The sequence below is a fragment of the Papaver somniferum genome, chromosome 10 (assembly GCF_003573695.1).
Source record: "Papaver somniferum cultivar HN1 chromosome 10, ASM357369v1, whole genome shotgun sequence".
NCBI classification, from domain to species: domain Eukaryota; kingdom Viridiplantae; phylum Streptophyta; class Magnoliopsida; order Ranunculales; family Papaveraceae; genus Papaver; species Papaver somniferum.
The window spans coordinates 91,105,743-91,125,088 of record NC_039367.1 but is presented as its reverse complement, the minus strand read 5'-3'; the positions used below and the strand labels follow the sequence as shown (position 1 = coordinate 91,125,088).

Below are 19,346 nucleotides of genomic sequence, written 5' to 3'. Positions count from 1 at the left end.
GGGCATCCTAAACATTGCAAGCATAGTCAATGTGTTTGCTTTTCTCTTCAATCGACAAAGGCTCTCCTTTGTCTTTCACGCTGCACAATACCTTCACAAAGGTCTTCAATTGGTCCTTCTATTTTCAATTAAACAACAAACAATTAATAGACTGATTCGATAATGTAATCTTAAATTAGTAAGAGCAACTCTAAAATACTTACAAAGAACTTAAGACTTATTGCTGGGTCTTTTGATGCCATCCACCTCTTACGGGCCAATTCTTCAGCAGTCATTTCCCTAATCACAGTAGGACGAGCCCAACCCAAGTACCACGCCATGTGGCTTCACAACCGGTGTCGCATTACCCGATGTGGATCGTACATTGAATATTCGTCATACATGGTCATCAAGGGTCCATAGTATAATGCAACTTCATCTGTCCTTTGGATTAAACCTTGATTTCTAGCATCTCGATACGGATCAAATAACACATCATCTGCAGTCAATTTGTCGATGGCGATTCGGAGTTTGATAAGATTTTGCGGCATGTCCTTATCCTGAGTACCCTTAAAACTGTACTTTTGCGCTCTTGGATTATCAACCGCAACATTCGCATCCACTTTGATGTAGGAGTTGGTTTTGAACAAAGAAGGGAAGTGATCATATATCCAAACCTATGCAAAAAAAAAAGTTTAGTAAGAATCTTATCTTACGAGAATTTTGCAAATATAAATGATTTAGACAATAAAATTACCTGGAAGAGACATGTGTTTCCGTTAACTTGCTTACTGAGTGGCCTAAAATATTTTGTCAACTCATTATTAAAGAAGGAGACCACCGCAGTACCCCAAGAATAATCACACATCTTATCTAAGGGATCCAATAGTTGCAAGTAACTTGCCTCGACCAAGCTTCCGGAACTGTCGGGGAAAATACATTTGCCCAGGACGTATAGCAAATAAGCTGACACCGTAGCATTGATTCGCACCGGGTTCACCCTTCCTTCCTTATCAAAGATTTTCTTTGTCTCCCATAATTTGTCCCTCAACTTCTTCAGATTAAACTTCTTGCTTAGACGACCATCCTTCATCTCAAGAACAGACTCCGTCTCAATTTGATTCCAACCTAACAATTTCTGGGTCAATGCGTAAATATCCTTGAAAGGAAACTTATTATTGAATCCCTCAGTTACTGCTTTTCCATCAACCTCGAGGCCTATAATTTGTTGAGCATCATTGGGAGTTATCGACATCTCACCGAATGAGAATAACATTGTATCGGTCTCTCCGTAGAACCCCTCACATAATGCAGATACGATAACTTTATCATGCTCAATATTCGAACTCTCCACCGCAGGCCACAACCCGGAGTTCTTGACAATCACTTTTACCTCCTCACATTCCTTGTCAAGATCCCAAGTACTAGTCACTGAACACGAAGCTTGGCGCCTCATGAGACGGACGATATGCATGTGATCCTAAATACCAAAAAAAAAAAAATGAAAAGAAATACAAACACTTGACGCAAATTTAAGATAGTTACACACTTGAATAAAGAACAAAGACGGATTGAGATTACTTACGATAGTATTATGGATCGTACATGCCCAAGAGTCTTTGTATCCAAAAATAACTTCTCCATCATCTTTTGGGGTCCCCCTTGGACGCTCACCTTTCTTCAGTGTAATCATCAAGTAAGGGGGAGGCATGTGGGAATTAGCTGGTTTAGTGATCACCCTCTTCTTCTTTCCGGTTTCACTTGAAGTTGAAGCTTCGGTTTGTTGAACAATAGATAGAGTTTGTTCTCCGATTCCATCACCTTCTTCTTCTTCTTCTTCCTCTGCCTCTTCAACAATTTCATCCTCCATATCCTTATCTTTATCTCCATTACCATCATCATCATCATCATTACCTCCTCCAACATTAGGCATTTCTTCATCACCCTCATCATCGTCATTGTTACCTCCTCCAGCAGCCGGAGTGCTTTCATCAACATCATCATCACCACCTCTTCTACCAGATGGAATTGATTGGTCTTCATCTGGAGTATCGTCTGAATCACTGGGTTCCGATGGTGGTTGAGAATCATTCGGTACACGGATCTTGAGCGTTCCCGGCACAACATATGCCCCTTGATGTGTTGAAGTCAAGAGTTTATCACCAACACGAGGAGGTCTTGAAGGAGGACTAAGAGCTTTCATAGATTTCTTATTTTCCTTTTCCAACCTGAACAAGAACAATTAAGGAAAAAAAAAGGTCGATAACATAATACCTTCCCGGCGTCGCAACTGCCAATTCATAATTTCGATTTTTCTGACCTAATTTGAAATGAAAACATCAAATAGAAGTACTAGAATGAGTTTAAGTAAGCCCTTACTTTCTTAAGCGCACCATTTCTCGTGTTTCAGGGGGCTGCGAATTCTCCTTCTTCGACAGTTCTTTTCTTCACTTTCTTTTGAACCAAACTTGCAATTCCAGGGTTATACTCATTGGGTTTTCGATTAGCGCCTTTCGTACGAGTTACCTTCCGCCGTGGTGGATCCATTGATGAAGATTAATCGGAGTTTTCGAATCGACGATTTCAATGAATTAATCGACGAGTTTTGATGGTGGTGGGGGTGATGGAGCCGGTGTGGTTGTGGAGGAGAAGAAGAAGAGAAAAAGAAGATGAAATGAAAAGATTAAAACTGATTTAAGGTAATAGGTTTTTAAAGGGTAAGGGTAGTTTTGTAACTTACCCATTAGGACTCCCCCTAAAATTCTTAAAAAGAGACCCTTTAAAATTGGGTATACCCCAATTAATCTGGGTATAACCCAATCTCGACCCGTTTTTAATGAGATAACAATCTTAGAAAGGTGATCACCATCTAATGAGATGCATGCCCATAGAGGTTCTTAAAATGCGGTATCAGATGATCACATTTTGGTTCGGGTTTTTACCGTATATGGTTTTTCTTGGCGACATCTTATCGGTGCAACCTGCTCATTAACGTCGGCATTATTATGAACTTTTAACGCTCAGGTTTTGTCCCTAGTGGTTTTCCTGATGCAATTTTGATGGAGGAAGCATTTCATGGCGGCGACCCACCTCAAATTTAAGCTTCAAGTGTTCGGGTTTTGTCCCAAACGGTTTTCCCGAACCACCTTGACAAAGGGAGAAAACCATTTCACCATTGTTTCAAAGCCACGAGTATTGCACTATTTTTCTTTGGACTAGTTTTTATCCCAACCGGATTTTTCTGGCAAAGTTTTAACGAGCCAACATTTTAGAAATGGTGGTCCAAGGAGAAGTGTTATGTAAACAAGTCTTGTAGGAAGGCCCACCATTTTACGGAACCATCCAGCAAGTACCGGATTTTCTTCTCGGTTAAGAATTAACCGCCTAAACTAGATAAACATCATCAGCTTAATAGCTAAGTAAATCCTAAATTTTGAACACGTGTAGACTGTCTTTGTTACCCCCTTAATAGTCTTGGCTATAAATAGCCGCGTAGTCTCCCACTTTAAATGTAACAAACACTGTGAAATAGAGAAGCAATAAGATTCTCCCTTTTCCACTTTCATCTATCTATCAGAGTCAATAGTTAGAGTTAGTGGTCAGTATATACCACTGCCATATACGACCTTCATGTACTCGTTATTATTACTATATATATAATCTAAGTTATTAAGAGTATTAGTTAGTTGGCATTCCGTACGTCCTATAATACATAAAAATAGTCTAGTTTTATGCATGTTTATAAGGGCGGATACTAGTATTATTGGGGCTGATACCATTTAGCCGATCCAGCGGTCAGGATCGCTTAAAATTTTGAGATGGTATTAGCCCTTAGTAATGTTGGTATCAGCCTTTATAAATCGTGGTTTTATGTATTGTAAAATAACTATTAATAATTAATTCAAAATTTGATGAATTTAAAATTTTACTCTACGATCAAATTCACTTGACAAATGTGTCCCTATTTTTAGCAGTTATCAAACCCTTTAAACTCCTAAGCCATGCGAGGCCATGCGTCCATGGTGAGAATATCCACCCTTGGGTGAGCGTCCCCGATCCCTTGAAAATTCTCCATTCCACTTTTCCTCAAATTATATGAATGTAACAGTGAATAGCGGTTTTTAATGAAAAAAACGCCTCACGCATATAACTGTCTTTTCGGAAACGAAAAAAAACTTTAGTTCTCATGGAAAAAAAAGAAAAAAGAAGCTAAACCTAAAACCATCCTTATTCTGTCTCTCTTCCTCTCGATGATCTCCTTCTATCGAATCCCCGAGATCTTTTGACGAATGAATAAAAGAAAAAGGTGGTTCAAGTCCTTCTGTCGACGCTTTTCGTCAAAAACTTAAACCTAAATCTCTTTTCGTCTGCCGCTCTCCCACTTTCGGTTCTCCTTCTCTAGAATCCGGATGCATGTAAAACTGATGTCTTCAATTTTTGTTTGGTTTTTGGGTTTGCTTTCATTGGATTGTTGGAGTTTTTGGTGTTTTTGTGAAAGCCCTTTGATAAGATTAATGCCGTTTGTTTACTGATTTTTTCAGGTATTTTTATTTTAACTGATTCTCTTTTTAATCAAATTGGTTCTGGTGATTACTGATTATTGAAGTTCTATGGTCATCTTATTCAGTTTTAGGTTCATCTAAGGTTCATTAGTGTTGTAACAGGTTCGGACAATAGAAAGAGAAACTGTGAGAAGTTTTTGAAGATGATATACACAGTGACGATGGACAAAACGAAAGCTTGAAAAATCCATAGATCTGAGGATCAAAGGAAGGTAGTTTGTGCTTAACGTATTATCCTCTTTCTCTCTTTTTAATTTTCTATTTCTAGGGTTTCCAGCCGTTGTTTTGAAATTCTTTTCTAATGTTTCTGTAGATTATAATTTTATCTTGCTCAATGTATATTTAACGTTTGATTTTGAATTTTTTATCTTATTCCTCTGAGTTTTGACATTTTCTTTTTACTTCTAGGGTTAGTAAATTCGAAGAATCTGTGACTGCTATTAGGATTCAATATGGGTTTATGTGAATTTGATTGTTGTGCAATAACTACTAAGAGGAAAAACCAGAGGTTTATTATCTCAATAATCCTGAATGCATTTTCGTAATAACCCTTTCAAGCATTACTTCATCTTGATTTGTCAATTAACCTCTTCCTATATATGGTGGCTATGCAACCTGTTTATATGCACCATTCGTACTTATACATGCTTACAAGAAATTTTAAAGAGAAGAATGGTCTCCAGGGAAAAAGTTAGGGTCACACTTATCAAGTAGAAGGTAGCCACTTTTTTATAATTCAACTAATACAAGTACATGAAATGTGAATTAAACTTGACAATTGTTAGAGGCTGCAAAGAAAAGCAAATAACAAACGTGGTATGCCTGAGGTTTTTGATCATGTATATACTTTAGGACTTGACTAATGAAATATTTTCATTTGAACTGTCCCCAAGCGTTTGGTGCAGACACGTTAAAGATGTGTTTGAAGTCCGCAAAATAATACAAGTAACTCTTTAGTACTTTACAAATAAACTGATACTTGCTTCTCTTATTATTACTTTGTTTTTCTTTTATTGGTCAAGTTCATTTTTCTAATATGGTTTTTTATTAGTGACTATTGCAGTACAACTACCACTGGATGCAGCCTATGATGCACAACAGGTACCGCTTTCATTATGGTTTACATTATTTTCAAAACCGTCTTTGTCAAATAAGTTTACAGAGTGGGAGCACGTTGGTGTGACTATATATTGCCATTTCTCAGATAAAATGTCATCTCTTTGATGGAATATAAATGACTGGCCAACTGGATATTTTTCGTTAGTTCATTGGCTCCAAGACAGCATAGCTCCAACTGCTAAATTAATCAAAAAATAACCAATTGTACTTTGGCCTCCCTAACTTTGCTTTGTTTGTTGCAGAGCATACATGGAAATACTGCTGTAGTGTTTCAATGGAGTGAAATTGGTGATCTCACTCTCTGCTGTGTAGTCATTTTATACATTTGAATTTTACTTCTTAATATAAGAATCTGCTTTGATTTTAGTGTATGTTGGCTGCAGCTGATTGTGTTGCGTGATTGAAAAGGGATGCATAATATCCAAACTTGAATGGTACAATCAATTCGTGTTTTTCTTATGAATGACTCTATTCTGAGTTCAATTGTATGATGAATTTCGACTGCTAGGTGTGGAAGTTGCTGGTGGAATGTGCTCACTGGTATAATAGTGATGCTTGATTGAATCATGATAATTCATAGAAAGATGCCTTTTCTGTTTTATTGTCTGCCTATACTCAACGCATTGAATTTTGTGGACGGTTTCACATGATGAGTTCATGTGACTGCATGAATAATTTGCTTGATGTGTATTTTTCACCAGATGGAATAATATGTAATGCTGCCATCGTCAACAAACAGCTTCTTAAACACGGTATACTAATAAGGAGGAAGAAATCTATTTGGGATGCAAAAGTTTCCTTTGCATGTTTTTTTTCTTTTTCTTGATCGGTTCCTTTGCGTGCTTCTAATATAATAATTTTTGAAATGATCATCAAGCAATAATTATAAATATCTATACAAAGCACAGAGATAGATAATCGTGTCTCATTATCTGATCCATTACAAAGCACATGAAAATTATAAATATCGATCTTTTAAGTCTGTTGATGAAGTTGTAACCAAGTTTGGGGGATCACCAGTTGGAAAGCTTTAAAAATCCGAGCAATAAGGAGGAAGAAATCTACTTGGGATGCAAAAGTTTCCTTTGCATGTTTTTTTTCTTTTTCTTGAGCGGTTCCTTTGTGTGCTTCTAATATAATAATTTTTGAAATGATCATCAAGCAATAATTTTGCTTTCTTATTTTTTGTATCCAGGCTGCAGAGATGTAGGTATGTATCTACATACAACAAGAGCTTGAGAATGTAACGCTAGAGCTTCCCAAGTATAAAAAAGAGTCTGAGGGTGGAAGATCCGAACGAAGAACCCAATTATTGTAGAGCTAAATTATGATCCGAACAGAGATTGAAGAGTACCATGCGAAAAAGGAATCAGAAATAGTTAGGCTTAGAGCAGAAGCAATGCAACGGGGGGTTGGTGAGGAGGTTAAGGCCGGTGTAGGAATCAAAAATAGTCAGGCAAATTGCGTATGCAGTTTTCCTTGCTGATGCTAAGGAAAATAAGGCTTAGCTCTTGGTTGTTTAGATATTAGTGTGTAAAAGGACTAACATGTAGCTGATCTTCAAAACCATTTCATATGAATTGGCTAAACAAAGACAATAATGTAATTAAGTTGATAATGTTAATCTACATTTTAAAAAGTAATTAAGGTATTTACCTAAGTTGTCAAATAAGTATGTATCTGTTTTCATGCTTGGAACATTAAGTTGTTTTGTGTAATGAACTAAGGATATGAGTCAGATGACTTATTCTAACGATAACTGTTAGCGAAACCGAATTTAGGCGTTCCAATTTTGTGCATAAGCTTGGTGACGTTAAATCAAAAATGCATCGGGATCAAATCGGGACGGGGCGAGGCCGAGCTTTACCAAATTATATCGCGACGGGGCGAGGCGAAGCCGAAGCCGAGCTTTATCGGCTTCACCAAATCATATCGGGACTGGGCGAAGACGAAGCCTAGCTTTATCAAATCATATCGGGGCGAGGCGAAGCCGAGCTTTACCAAATCAAAAATATGGTTCAAACAAAGAGGCAGTGATGCATTGTATTTGTAGTTGGTGCATAACTATGCCATTCTATTTGTAGTTGTAAATTGAATTGGTGAACCAAGTTTACAAAGCCGCCGGGACGTAGCACGGGCACAAAAATCTAGTGTTTTTCGTATAAGCAGTTGGTATATCTACCGATTCAAAAGAATTCCGGTTGAATACGGGACATGACGAGAAAGGAAAAGGGGCCGCGTACTCGGACTACGTGGCCTCGTAGCCGGGACGGGCAGCCAGGCATCAGCCAGGCATTCTTAGTTCTATGTCTATTTACTGTTCGATGTAGCAGCAGCAACATCAACAAAAATGGATAGTCACGAAGAAGAATTCAATCCCCAAATTTCTCATCAACAACAACAGCAACATTTCTCACAGGTTCAGTAACTAAAATCTTAAACCCTAATTTCACTTATTAGCAGATAATTTTTCTTACTAATTTAAGTACATTTAACATATTTTTTAGGGTTTCTGAGTTGATTTTTAGTGTTTTTGAGATCATTTTTAAGGTTCTTGAGATGATTTTTAGGGTTTTAGATGATTCATGGTGGTTGTTTTCTTTTATAACAGAGAGATGGTGATACTCTACTGTCAAATTCACTTGATAAGAAAGATGGTGGTGACAAAGAGGGGTATTAACTAACATTTTATAGGCATGGCGAAGCTTGGTTTGATAACCGGAAGGCTTTGTTGAAGGAGTTTCCAGGAGTTTTAGAACGAAAGGGTATTTTTAACCTACGCTGTCAAAGAATGGATTAGTGGTCAATCTGGAACACAAGGTGTATGAAGTTATGTATAATGTATCTGAAATACAAGTTGGATGCCTCTTGCTGTTTATTTGTATACAAAGGTATTCTTTGCAAGCATGCTTTATCTGTCTTGAATGAATTTGGGGAGGAAATCCTGTCTCAGTACATACTCTTAAGATGGTGCAAAGATTTCAAACGTAAATTTCTTTTGAATCATCACTTGGACCATTCAGATGTTATAAGACTTGAAGAATAAGGTCCATAATGAAAAGAACTGAGTACTCGGTTTTCGGTTTACAACCTGCCCGAATTCCCATATGGGCTTTTCACTTCCGGAAGAGAGAAACTTGGATCGCTTATGCAAGGTGTGTGGTTTCCCCATTGCTCTCTTGGATATCTAGATTAATGAACTATTTTATTTTATTCTCAGTTACTGTTTCCTGAACTTGTTTATCTGTAAAATTCAAGGGTCAGATAAGAGATTAATATGCTGCTATTCACTTTTGTAGTTCAGTCAAATGTCCTGTTGAGGCCAAACACTTTTAGTTAGGATAGTTTATTGTAGTATGTACAAGCATAAACCTTCAGAATGCTGATTTTCTTCCATGATGGAGCCTATTTTGAACCGTGTTTGATACAAAAAATTCTGTTATTCGTTAATTTCGTTATGTAGGTGATGGGAGGACACATGTGTGAAGTGCATTTTTGTTACTTTATTCTCATAATTTTTTGTTTTTGTTTTTTTAGTCATACCTGCAAATTGTAGTGTCATTTATATGTGAATTGCCATTGAACAAATGTAGGATTTTTTTTTACCCAGATCCATTGAACGGAACTTATGGTCCGTTCTGCGACAGGGTTCGTGCACCCACAAAAACTTCGCTTCCGGGAGATTGGTCGAAGCCGAAATATTGAGCTTCTTTAGCATAATTCGTGTATGTACTCTAAGCTGGGCACACGGTCCTTTCTAATAAACAAATTTATACCTGTAAATATCACTAAACAGTGTCATAGGCTCACTTAACCGCTTTCATGACAACTCTTTTTATTTTTATTTTGCCATTTATGCGAGAGTTATGTCTTCTTTAAAATATATGTACCCATTCTAAAAGTTATTCTCATTTCAGTTGGCATACCTTCATCTATGGGTTGAATGAACTATCCAAGAAGCATTCTCCGACAACCGTTTTTAGAGACATGTCTCTTTGGAGATAACCATAAAACAAAATAAGTAACATATAGGTGACAAAAACAAAATAAGAGTCAAGAGTTAAGACAAAAAAAGAAACAAACAGAAAATATAGATGCCAAAAACAAAATAAGCAAGGGTTAAGACAGAAAAACCATAACCTATAGATGACAAAAAAAACTTAAGAGTTGAGAGTTCAGAGAAATAGAAAAAGAATACAACTTGGAAAGATCAATTACTGAAGGGGCAGCACCTGTCAAAAACAAAATAAGTAACCTATAAATGACTATGTTCATTGATACAGCATTAATAACAAATAAAAGGTGAAGAAAGAATATATATACGTAAAACTGTTCGTTTTTTTTTTTTTTAAGTATCTATCTAAGCTTTTTTTTACAGTGTTTTTCTAACCTTATGGACACTACATTAGCCAAGCAATTGTTGCAGAAGACCCAAGATCTTGAAGCAGGAGATAGCAAGCTTAAACAAGAAATGTTGAAACTAGTCCTTCCTGGAAGCCTTACAGGCTGCAGAATCGATTCTGCAGATAAATTGGCTTACAGTGACCAGAAATGTTGCGCAAATTCAACTACGGGATCAAGATTCACGGGTTCAAGGAGAAAGGGTGGTGGTGGAGGTTATTGCGGAACCATGGCAGGGTGTGCGGCAAGCTCAAATTCATTAAGATTGAGAGAGAATAGTGATGCCGATCCTTTAAATCCCATAACACAAAGTTTAATTTTGACGGAGATGCATTCTTTGAATATCATGGAGTCAATGGGCCAGGCAGTTCATTTTAATGATCTCAATTATGTAATATATTACTGGTAAGCTTTTTATTTCCTGTTGTTTGGTTCTGTTTTTTTTTTTTTTTTTTTTTTTTTTTTTTTTTTTTTTTTTTTTTTTTTTGTATTAAATTTTTTATATGTTCTAGAAAGTTGTGATTATGCTGAGCTTTTAACTTTCGCCTAACATCGTGTTATGTCTAGTAGAAACTTGGAAGAAATTGTTGTCTGAATCTGTAGTTATACTTGTCATGCAATGCTACACTGCAATTCTCTACTATACACTTGCGAACTCGTAGTCAGACTTTAGAAATCCATCATTACATTTTCTTTTGGATACATTGTTACAGGAATCGTGTTGCTGAGCAACTTTATGGTTATTCTGCATCAGAAGCGCTTGGTAGGTGTACCCTTGGCCTCATTATTGAGGATCAAGACTTTAACGAAGCAGACGAAATCAGAAGCAGGGTTGCAATTGGGCTATGCTACACTGGGCAGTTTCCTGTCAGGAACAAACAAGGGAGACGATTTCAAGTCATTGTTACCATTAAGCCATTATATGATGATAATGGTGAGATCATTGGGTTTGTCTGTGTATCGTGCGATTCACAGCCCTTTCGAGATATAGCTCCAGTTTTCTCTAAAACAAGTCCTTTTCCGGAAGACGCCCACACTAATGCTGGTCAGAAGCCTAGAAGTGGTTTCACAACACCTTGTTTTAACACTGGGGAGATTCTGCATGTTGTGTTTTGCTCAAAAATATGGAAGCTGGTAACTACGTTTCTTTAATCTTAACTATGTCTTTTGTGTCTCTTTTATGGCAGTCTCATTTTGGTTATGAATCATGAAACATGCAGGCATCAAGAATGACCAAGATATTGTACTCAAAATTGATACCTCGTGTGAAAACTACGAAGCATGAGATCCTTCATGGGGGAAGCTTATATGCTAACTCTCAAGGTTTCAGAGAAACAAGTTTCTTGGATAAATGGAATGATGCTCTGCAGGAAGCATCCACAATAAACTCCCGCGGAGATTCTGATGACAAGGGTAAAGGTAAGATTGCTCACGAGATGGTGACTTATTCGCGGGTATGGGAAGGAACCAAACAACATAGGTTCGTAACAAGGATTCCCACCGCCAGTGGTATCTTGTATGATGAACAGGAAGATGATTTCAATTGTCAGAAGAGTACTGAGCCTGAAAGCCAGATAGTGCAACGTAGCCGATTCGGTGGAAATGAAGCCTCTGGTTCTATATCCTCTTTTGACAGCACGGGCACTGTAACCATTAGTAATAGCAGTATATGTCCTCTTTATAACTTCGGTATGGATGCAGACTCATTGAATTATGATGTCTCGTGGGAAGATTTGACCTTTGGTGAACAAATAGGGCAGGGTATGTGTTCATTATCGCAAATTCTTTTTTGTTCATATTTAATGCTTTCTCCATTATGATTTTTCTTCTTCTGGTATTTAGTTTTTTTTTAATTGGTTTCAGGTTCATCTGCAACCGTGTATCATGGCCTGTGGTGTGGCTTGGTATGTTTAATGTTTCTTCTGAAAACCCTTACAGCGCGTTCGGTTCAGGTGTTTGGGGCCCCTGGAATTGGATTGCTAGGGAATATACCCAATTCCCTCGAATCAAACAAACTTAAAAATTTCAGAATTGAATTTCGTGGGAATCCAATTCCCTCAAAACTCGCCTTTTCTATTACATTGACGAACCAATGGAATGGAATTCAATTCCGTAGGAAAAGGATTACCCCAGAATTGAATTCCTGGGATTTGAAAAACCTGAACCGACTGCGCTGTTAATCTGTTGATCATGGTCAGCATCTTGTAAATGGGCTAAAATTTAGCATGTATATATGTTTCATAATATCACTTTGTGACCGTTGTGGTTTCAGTATGTTGTCTTTCCATCAATTATAACCATTATTGTTCTTCTTGAGACTTGAGTAGGCTGAAGGAGTTTAGACCTGGAAACACCCGACCTTAAAACTTTCGGTTTCCACCATGCTGCACCTTATTCCATGATTATACCAGTAAATAGTAGTTTTGACCAATTTTTTACCCTGGCTTGTCAATCATGTCCTGTTTGGGTGGATATGACTTATCTTGTTTGTTTTCCTATTATAGGAAGCTGTTATATAGCAGGCACTAGTAAGAAGGTTTTGAGCTATTCATTTTTGTTTTGTTAACGTGCTATCGTTTACTTTCTTGGAGGATGTTGCTATAAAGGTATTCCTCAAATTCGAGAACTGGGATGGATTATTAAGTTGCTTCCAACAAGAGGTAGGTTTCATTTCAAGCTACAGATTATTAAGTACAAAATTTGTTACAATGGTAGTTAATCTATCACTCTCTGTCCGCAGCAATATTATGAAAAACACTTTTACATGGATTGCATTCTAATTCTTAAACCATATCAATGTCATGGAAGAATAACTCATGGACTATTTTCATTCACGGATTAGTGCTATCTAGAAGAGAGTCAACCTTCGATGTTTGGATAAGGCATGTGTCCTCCAACCTCTATCCACCCAAATTTGAGAGGCACCTTGCACTTTAGACTTGATGTACTAGAAACACAGGTTAGGTTTTAGTACATGATCAGCAACTCTATTTGCACTTTGATTAGGATAGTCATTATTCCAGTTTTGTTAGAACTCAGAGCTAGGCACGGTTTGTTGCTGAACTGTAGAAGGTTGATATTCCTTGATGAGCGGCAATCATTTTTGTGTTTGAAATGATAAAAGCTATTAAGCGTAACAGTAAGACACGACTGCAGGTAGGCATCTATTTTGGAACTGTACACTTAAATCTAATGGTACACCAGTAGTAGATTATAGAGACCAATAAGCGGTGCAAATGCCATATCCGTAATTATATAACTAATATGTATCGTTAAACTCAAGTTAAAATTTTAAACTAGGAAACAACTTTTTGATCTCAAGTATTGTGTCGACTAGGAGGCAAGTTTATGATATCAAGAGAGGTCTGTTACAATTTAACAAATAGACTCTTACTGAGCACACTTTGAAACTGAAGAAGTTTATAAATACGTGCAAAAAAAAAAAAATCAATAAAACGATGTAGAACACCAATGGCTCTTCAGCAATATATGTATCCATTCCCGTCATTCTTTAATCTTTTAATCCTTTTCAGTACTGAATTTCAATGAAACCAAAAACACCACTAGAATAGGTATAAATCTAATGTAAACTTTATATTACTATTTTATGAAGGTGTTACTCATGAAGAGACTCCGACATCCGAATTTACTACTCTTTTTGGGAGCAGTGCCTTCACCTCAGCATCCCTGCATTATCACCGAGTTCCTCCCACGGTTCATTTTCATTTTTCATCTTTATTTGCCGTTATTCTTGTTTAGTTTATTTCTCTATAGTAATTTTCGTTGGTTTTCAGTGGAAGTCTGTTTCAGTTGCTTCAGCATAACTTTGTTACGATGGATTGGAGGCGGCGTGTTAACATGGCTTTAGATGTTGTGAGTACTCTTCTTGGCCACAACTTATTTAAAAAGTTTATTGTTTATATGATAGAAAGTTGGTTATGCAAATTATTCGCATGTACCCTTCCGTAGGCCCGAGGAATGAATCATCTTCATCAATGGAACCCACCAATCGTTCATCGTGATTTGAAGTCATCGAATCTGCTGGTTGACGAGAACTGGACTGTGAAGGTGAGCAGCTCTCCCTTTTCTTACATTTTTTTTTAGATGCACGTAATAAAATTGCAAAAGAAATGTTTGTAGTTCATATATTTATTTGTTCCGGCTACTAGGTTGGTGATTTTGGTCTCTCGCGGCTCAAACATGCAACCTTTCTTACAACAAAGAAATGGAGGGGAACGGTAATACTTGCATAATGTTGCCTTCAGTTCATTTGCACTTTGTAGTTTTACTTCAGTTGGTTCTTGTTTTTGGTTTTTGTTTTTAAATAGTCCTATATGTGATTGTTTGAGTTATTTAATTGACCTAATATTGCCCCTATCTTTCTTGCAGACACAGTGGATGGCGCCGGAGGTTATTCGTAACGAGCCAGTGGATGAGAAGTATGTTTGAACCTTTTCAGATTTTTTGTGGATAGTATTGATTATTCCATCATTGATGCTCAGCAAACTCTTACGTGTGCGAGAAACCTTTTAGGTCTGATGTATATAGCTTTGGAGTTGTTTTGTGGGAGCTTGCCACACTGAAGATCCCCTGGTATGGCCTAACACCCGTGCAGGTATTTTCTTGCTCAACCTAATGCCAGGTCCGCGTTGTTAGAAATTCAGTTCCTTAACATGGTTTCTTAGCGCTTGTGCATGATTACTATTTCAGTTTATGGTAAATTAAACTTAATGCCTAGGGTTAACTTGTTCTATATGTAAAAAACAGTTTAGACTCTTCTATATGTATTCCCTCATTCTTAGTTGATGGAAGAAACTAAATTTATGCAAAATGCTGGAAGAGGATCCATGCCTTGCTTGATGTGTCCTCCAAACTTGACATCATGAGTTAGGGACGCCTCATCCTGCACATGTGAAACTTAGCTTAATTATATGATAAAACGTTAATGATACTTTTGTGTGGTTTACCTTTAATTAATCATGATGCACAGAAAAACCAACACATAAAACTTTGCATGAACTTTCAATCTTCTTTGAATGGCCATATCTGTAGTGATGTTGGTCGCAATGCCTAAACTTTAAAATATATGTGAATGTGACAAGTACCTAAGAGTATTGAGAAAGTGTATAACACAAATTGTTGTTGAATTATTATCATGAAACAGCAAAAACACTGAAAAGATACATTTTCCACTTCAACAGCAATGCCATATTTTGTCCCACACCAAAAATTAGTCTACTGATGTTTTGTAGAACGCAACATCATTCAAGTAACAAATGCGAGTTGTGCAGGTGATTGCAGCTGTAGGATTCATGGAACAACGTCTGGAGATTCCGAAAAACATGAACCCACAATGGGCATCTTTACTTGAGAATTGCTGGCAAAGGTACTCATCTTTACTCAACAGAAATTGGTATATTGATATTCTTCTGTGACCCATCCATTTTTTGTTTATATATTTTCCACAAATTGTCAATTCAGCAAGCCCGAACGCCGACCAATATTCGGAGAACTGCTTGAAAAGTTGGTGGTTCTACAGAGTGCAGAGACATTGTTTTATTCAAAGCCTAGTGATTCTCTTTTAGGGCATGGTGGTAGTTAATATCTTAACATTGCTGCAGTTGGTTGATTATAGTTGTAACTAGTGGTGGCTAAAGTGGAACTTAGTTTTTATCATGAATCACTGTACTTGTAATTTTGTCTGTGCGGTAACCCTTGTTAAGAAGAAGACGAACTGATATTGGTGTCCCAAAACGCCTAATATAGTTTACCTTGGAAATTGAGTTTGGAATGCCTTCAAACAGTGACAAATAAAATCATAGTATTAATATGGAGTTCTTTATATAGATAACTCCACAACCAAACAAACCCTAAATTTCCTAACACAATTGAAATACTTGCTAATTAAGAAAAGATATATATTTCTAAATTGAGACACTAAAGTTACCGTGCAATCAAGTCTCCTTGATGCTTCCATACGTCTTGATAATATGTTATTAGATTGTCTCAAGAACATGTCATTAGTTTCTATGGAAGCTGCTCTAATATAATTTGGTACAATCCACAAAAATTTTATTAAAGATGGTGGCATCACATATCTTGATATAATCTTCACACTTGTTACTAGGAGAATAGTGGCCAAGAGTCCTAATTTGAGAATCATGGCCTCAACGATGAACAAGAGTCCGAACATGAGAATCAAACCCAAGAGATTGATGGCAAAGAGTCTTAATATGTGTACCACGGTACTTCAAAGGTTTCGGTAGATTCTTCAAAGTTAGTCGTGATGAATTTGAACCAAGCGAGAAATCGGAAAAAGAATAAGAAAAGTTTTTGTGGATAATAAGCCTCGCGTTTAGGGGCCACTCAAAAGAATTTAGGGGTCAACAATAAAACAAAAAATGTCACCCAAAGGAAAAATGTAGCCAGCCCTTATCTCGCGTAATTCGTAATGGCAAAATTACTCTTATATATTCGGAGGATATGATAACATTTTTATCCTCCGATTTCAATCGGAAGCCAAAATATTACCCAGACTTCCGATTGTAGTCGGTGCAGTATTAGAATGATTTTTGTTTCATTTTTTCCATTTCTTTTTCATTTTTGAGTTGTTAGAGTTATAAAGAAGAAGGTGAAGGAAAAAAGGGAAAACCCATTTTATCACTACAAAAATGGATGGATATGAAGAAGAAGGTGAGAATCATGGCGAAGACGATTTGGGGTATATGTTGAATGATCCAAACTTTTGTGGAGAGGAAAACCTAGACGACCCTTTCATGGAAGAAAATGGAGAATCGCCTGATATTGAAGCTAACGATGCATGTAAAACACGGTATTGTGTTAAGAAACTCAAATACTCGATTTGCATGCGTTTGTGTGCTTTTGTAAACAAGAAAAACCGATTATTGCAAGCATTGAATGCCATGAACTACCCATATTCGGTAGATAATTTCTCGAATAAACTTACGAATATATAACACACAGGGTACCAAATATGTATATTCGGTAGTTCCAAGATAGTAGTTTACTGCCGAATATGAGAAAAAACCCCAAATTGGTTTTCCGAAAAAATCTACATTCGGTAGTTATGTAGAGTTATTTACCCCCGAATGGCCCCAAAAACGAATTCCTCAAAAAATTTCAAAACTCAGTATTCTTATCCTTTACAATCGGTAATAGTTTAACATTATTTGACTGCCGAATATAATAGTGGCCTCAAAATAAAATTTCCGAAAACTTGAAAATCGGATGTTTATCGATTAAAGTTATCTCCCGGTTATTTATATTCGATTGTTTTACTATATATTTTAGCTTCCGATTATATCATTTTTTGCACTCAGTAAACTGTGTACATTCATTTGCATAAATCGGGTGTTTTGGTTAACCGATAGGATTCCGAATATAGTATATTCGGCAGTTTGACTTATTTAATAACCTCCGATTATTGTATAATAATTTGTTGCTTTCATATGCAGGCCGTTGAAGAGTTTTTTGATGATTTCTATTTGAGGCCCGACACTTCCCTATACTATGCAAACGATTTGGTATACTCATTACTACTTTTTTTTTTTCAAAATTTATATGTTAAATGGTTATGCTTATTAGATTTGTTTTGTTTTATGCACGTTTAGACATTTGGATGTAAGAAGGAGGCAAAGGAATGACTTATGAACAAGGCAAAAGATAACATGTGCGTGGTAATTCAAAATAATCATGTTAGTGACACTCGATTTGAAATGATTTGTGAGCGAGGTGGGACGCGAAAGAGTCACGAGGGAAAGAATAGTAAGTACGTACGGAAGACGAATAGGAAATACCGAAGCAATACCAAGAAGACAAGATGCCCATTTAAGATTGTCTTCTATAAGCCCGATGGTATTAAAGGTAAAGAGTATAAAATGTATAAAGTTGATAACGGTTATCACAGCCATGATGATCCGTTGGATTTAATTGGACATGTAATGGTTGCCAAGTTAAAACAACATCAAATGCAGACAGTGAGGTCTATGCGGATCCAAAAAGCGAGTGTGATCTTAAGTAAAATAAAGGCGGACGACCCCGACAACTTGTCTTCTTTGTCTACAATTAAGTCGGCCCTAGCTACGATCAAAAGGACTGAATGGGATGGTAGAACGGTCATGCAACAATCGGAGTGGTTAGCGGAGTTACACGGCTACACCTTGAGAAGGGAAGAAAAGGATGGTATAGTGGTTCGTATTTTCTTGGCACATCCCGAAATGATCCAATTGGCTCAATGCTTTCATCAAATTTTGTTGATAGATGCTACTTATAAGACAAACAAGTATAACATGCCGTTGTTGAACATTGCTTGCCATCCTTCGGACAAAAACACGTTTACGATTGCATGAGGTTTAATGGATCATGAGAACAATGTGAGTTTCATTTGGATGTTGGAGACGTTGAGGTTCATTTATAACGGTGATAATTTTCCAAGGGTTATTGTAACGGATAACGATCAAGCCTTAATGCATGGAATAGCGGTAGTGTTTCCGGAAGCCCAAAACTTGCAATGTACGTGGCACATTCAATGCAATCTCAAAACCAATTGTCATCATCATTTCCAAGATAAAAGACCAAGGAAGGGTACCAAGAGGTCAAAGGAAGATGATGAGGCATTAGTAAATTAACCGTGGAAGAACGTAAGGAAGAGGATAGGTTATTTGAAGAAAAGTGCAAGGAGGATGGAATTATTTGGAAAATGTTCATGAAAGCATGGGACAAAATCGTTTGGTCGATGACCGAGGAAATTTACGAATGTAACTTGAAGAAATTTGAGGATGAATACGGCACGGACTACCCAAAACCGGTTGAGTATTGTAAAAAACAATGATTAACGATTAAGGAGAGGTTTGTGTTTGCATGGACATATGAATATCGTAATTTCAAAAACGAGGCGACAAGCATTGCGGAGGGGTCTCATGGTCGACTAAAGAAAATACTAATTAGTAGTCAAAATGGAGTTGTGTCGATCCAAGAAGCAATCCATGAATTCACCAATCGTGATCTCGTAAAGATTAGGAAATGTATGCAATTTAGTGTACACCAATTCCCGATGGAACATATTAAGGAAAAGGTTTTTCATTCTGATTTTTTACTCAATAATAACTGAGAGGGGTTCCCCTCCTTATATAGATTAGAGTTCCAACGGCTCTAATTTTTGAAAATATGGCCGTTGAGGTTTCTGAAAATATGGCCGTTGAGGTTTCGTATCAATGATGCGCTACAATCGGTTGCTAACGATACACGTATTTCCTCCGAAAAGGA

At 37.0% G+C, this 19,346-nt stretch overlaps 1 protein-coding gene and 1 long non-coding RNA gene across 13 annotated transcripts; both read left to right on the top strand.

Annotated features, from left to right (window-relative positions):
- The first annotated feature begins 3,515 nt into the window (after positions 1-3,515).
- On the top strand, positions 3,516-7,303 carry LOC113319532. 4 transcript variants are annotated; one of them, XR_003345575.1, is made up of 5 exons: positions 3,516-4,520; positions 4,644-4,753; positions 5,593-5,642; positions 5,903-5,948; positions 6,044-7,303. It is a non-coding gene; the product is annotated as an uncharacterized LOC113319532 (long non-coding RNA). The 4 variants fall into 4 exon arrangements; XR_003345576.1 differs by having other exon boundaries at positions 5,903-6,412; positions 6,856-7,303; XR_003345577.1 differs by having other exon boundaries at positions 5,605-5,642; positions 5,903-7,303.
- A 638-nt stretch (positions 7,304-7,941) lies between these two features.
- LOC113318853 (mitogen-activated protein kinase kinase kinase 2-like) lies at positions 7,942-15,840 on the top strand. Of its 9 annotated transcripts, XM_026567118.1 has the most exons (17): positions 7,942-8,079; positions 8,272-8,551; positions 8,684-8,815; positions 9,271-9,385; positions 10,087-10,466; positions 10,775-11,195; positions 11,282-11,822; positions 11,925-11,965; positions 12,653-12,721; positions 13,675-13,775; positions 13,856-13,934; positions 14,031-14,129; positions 14,231-14,299; positions 14,451-14,500; positions 14,595-14,676; positions 15,353-15,447; positions 15,543-15,840. In XM_026567118.1, the coding sequence occupies exons 3-17, from the start codon at positions 8,715-8,717 to the stop codon at positions 15,661-15,663; spliced, it is 2,364 nt and encodes a 787-aa protein (XP_026422903.1). In that variant the 5' UTR covers positions 7,942-8,079; positions 8,272-8,551; positions 8,684-8,714; the 3' UTR covers positions 15,664-15,840. The 9 variants fall into 9 exon arrangements, with proteins under 9 accessions (XP_026422903.1, XP_026422907.1, XP_026422904.1 ...); XM_026567122.1 differs by lacking the exon at positions 9,271-9,385; XM_026567119.1 differs by having other exon boundaries at positions 8,272-8,815; positions 10,090-10,466.
- The last annotated feature ends 3,506 nt before the right edge of the window (positions 15,841-19,346 follow it).

Excerpts from the sequence above, each read along its gene's own strand:
- LOC113318853 (XM_026567118.1), top strand. The coding sequence starts at position 8,715 with ATGAAAAGAACTGAGTACTCGGTTTTCGGTTTACAACCTGCCCGAATT. Across the intron at positions 13,935-14,030 it reads TTAACATGGCTTTAGATGTT|GCCCGAGGAATGAATCATCT; the intron begins GTGAGTACTCTT and ends ACCCTTCCGTAG. Across the intron at positions 14,677-15,352 it reads ATGGCCTAACACCCGTGCAG|GTGATTGCAGCTGTAGGATT; the intron begins GTATTTTCTTGC and ends CGAGTTGTGCAG.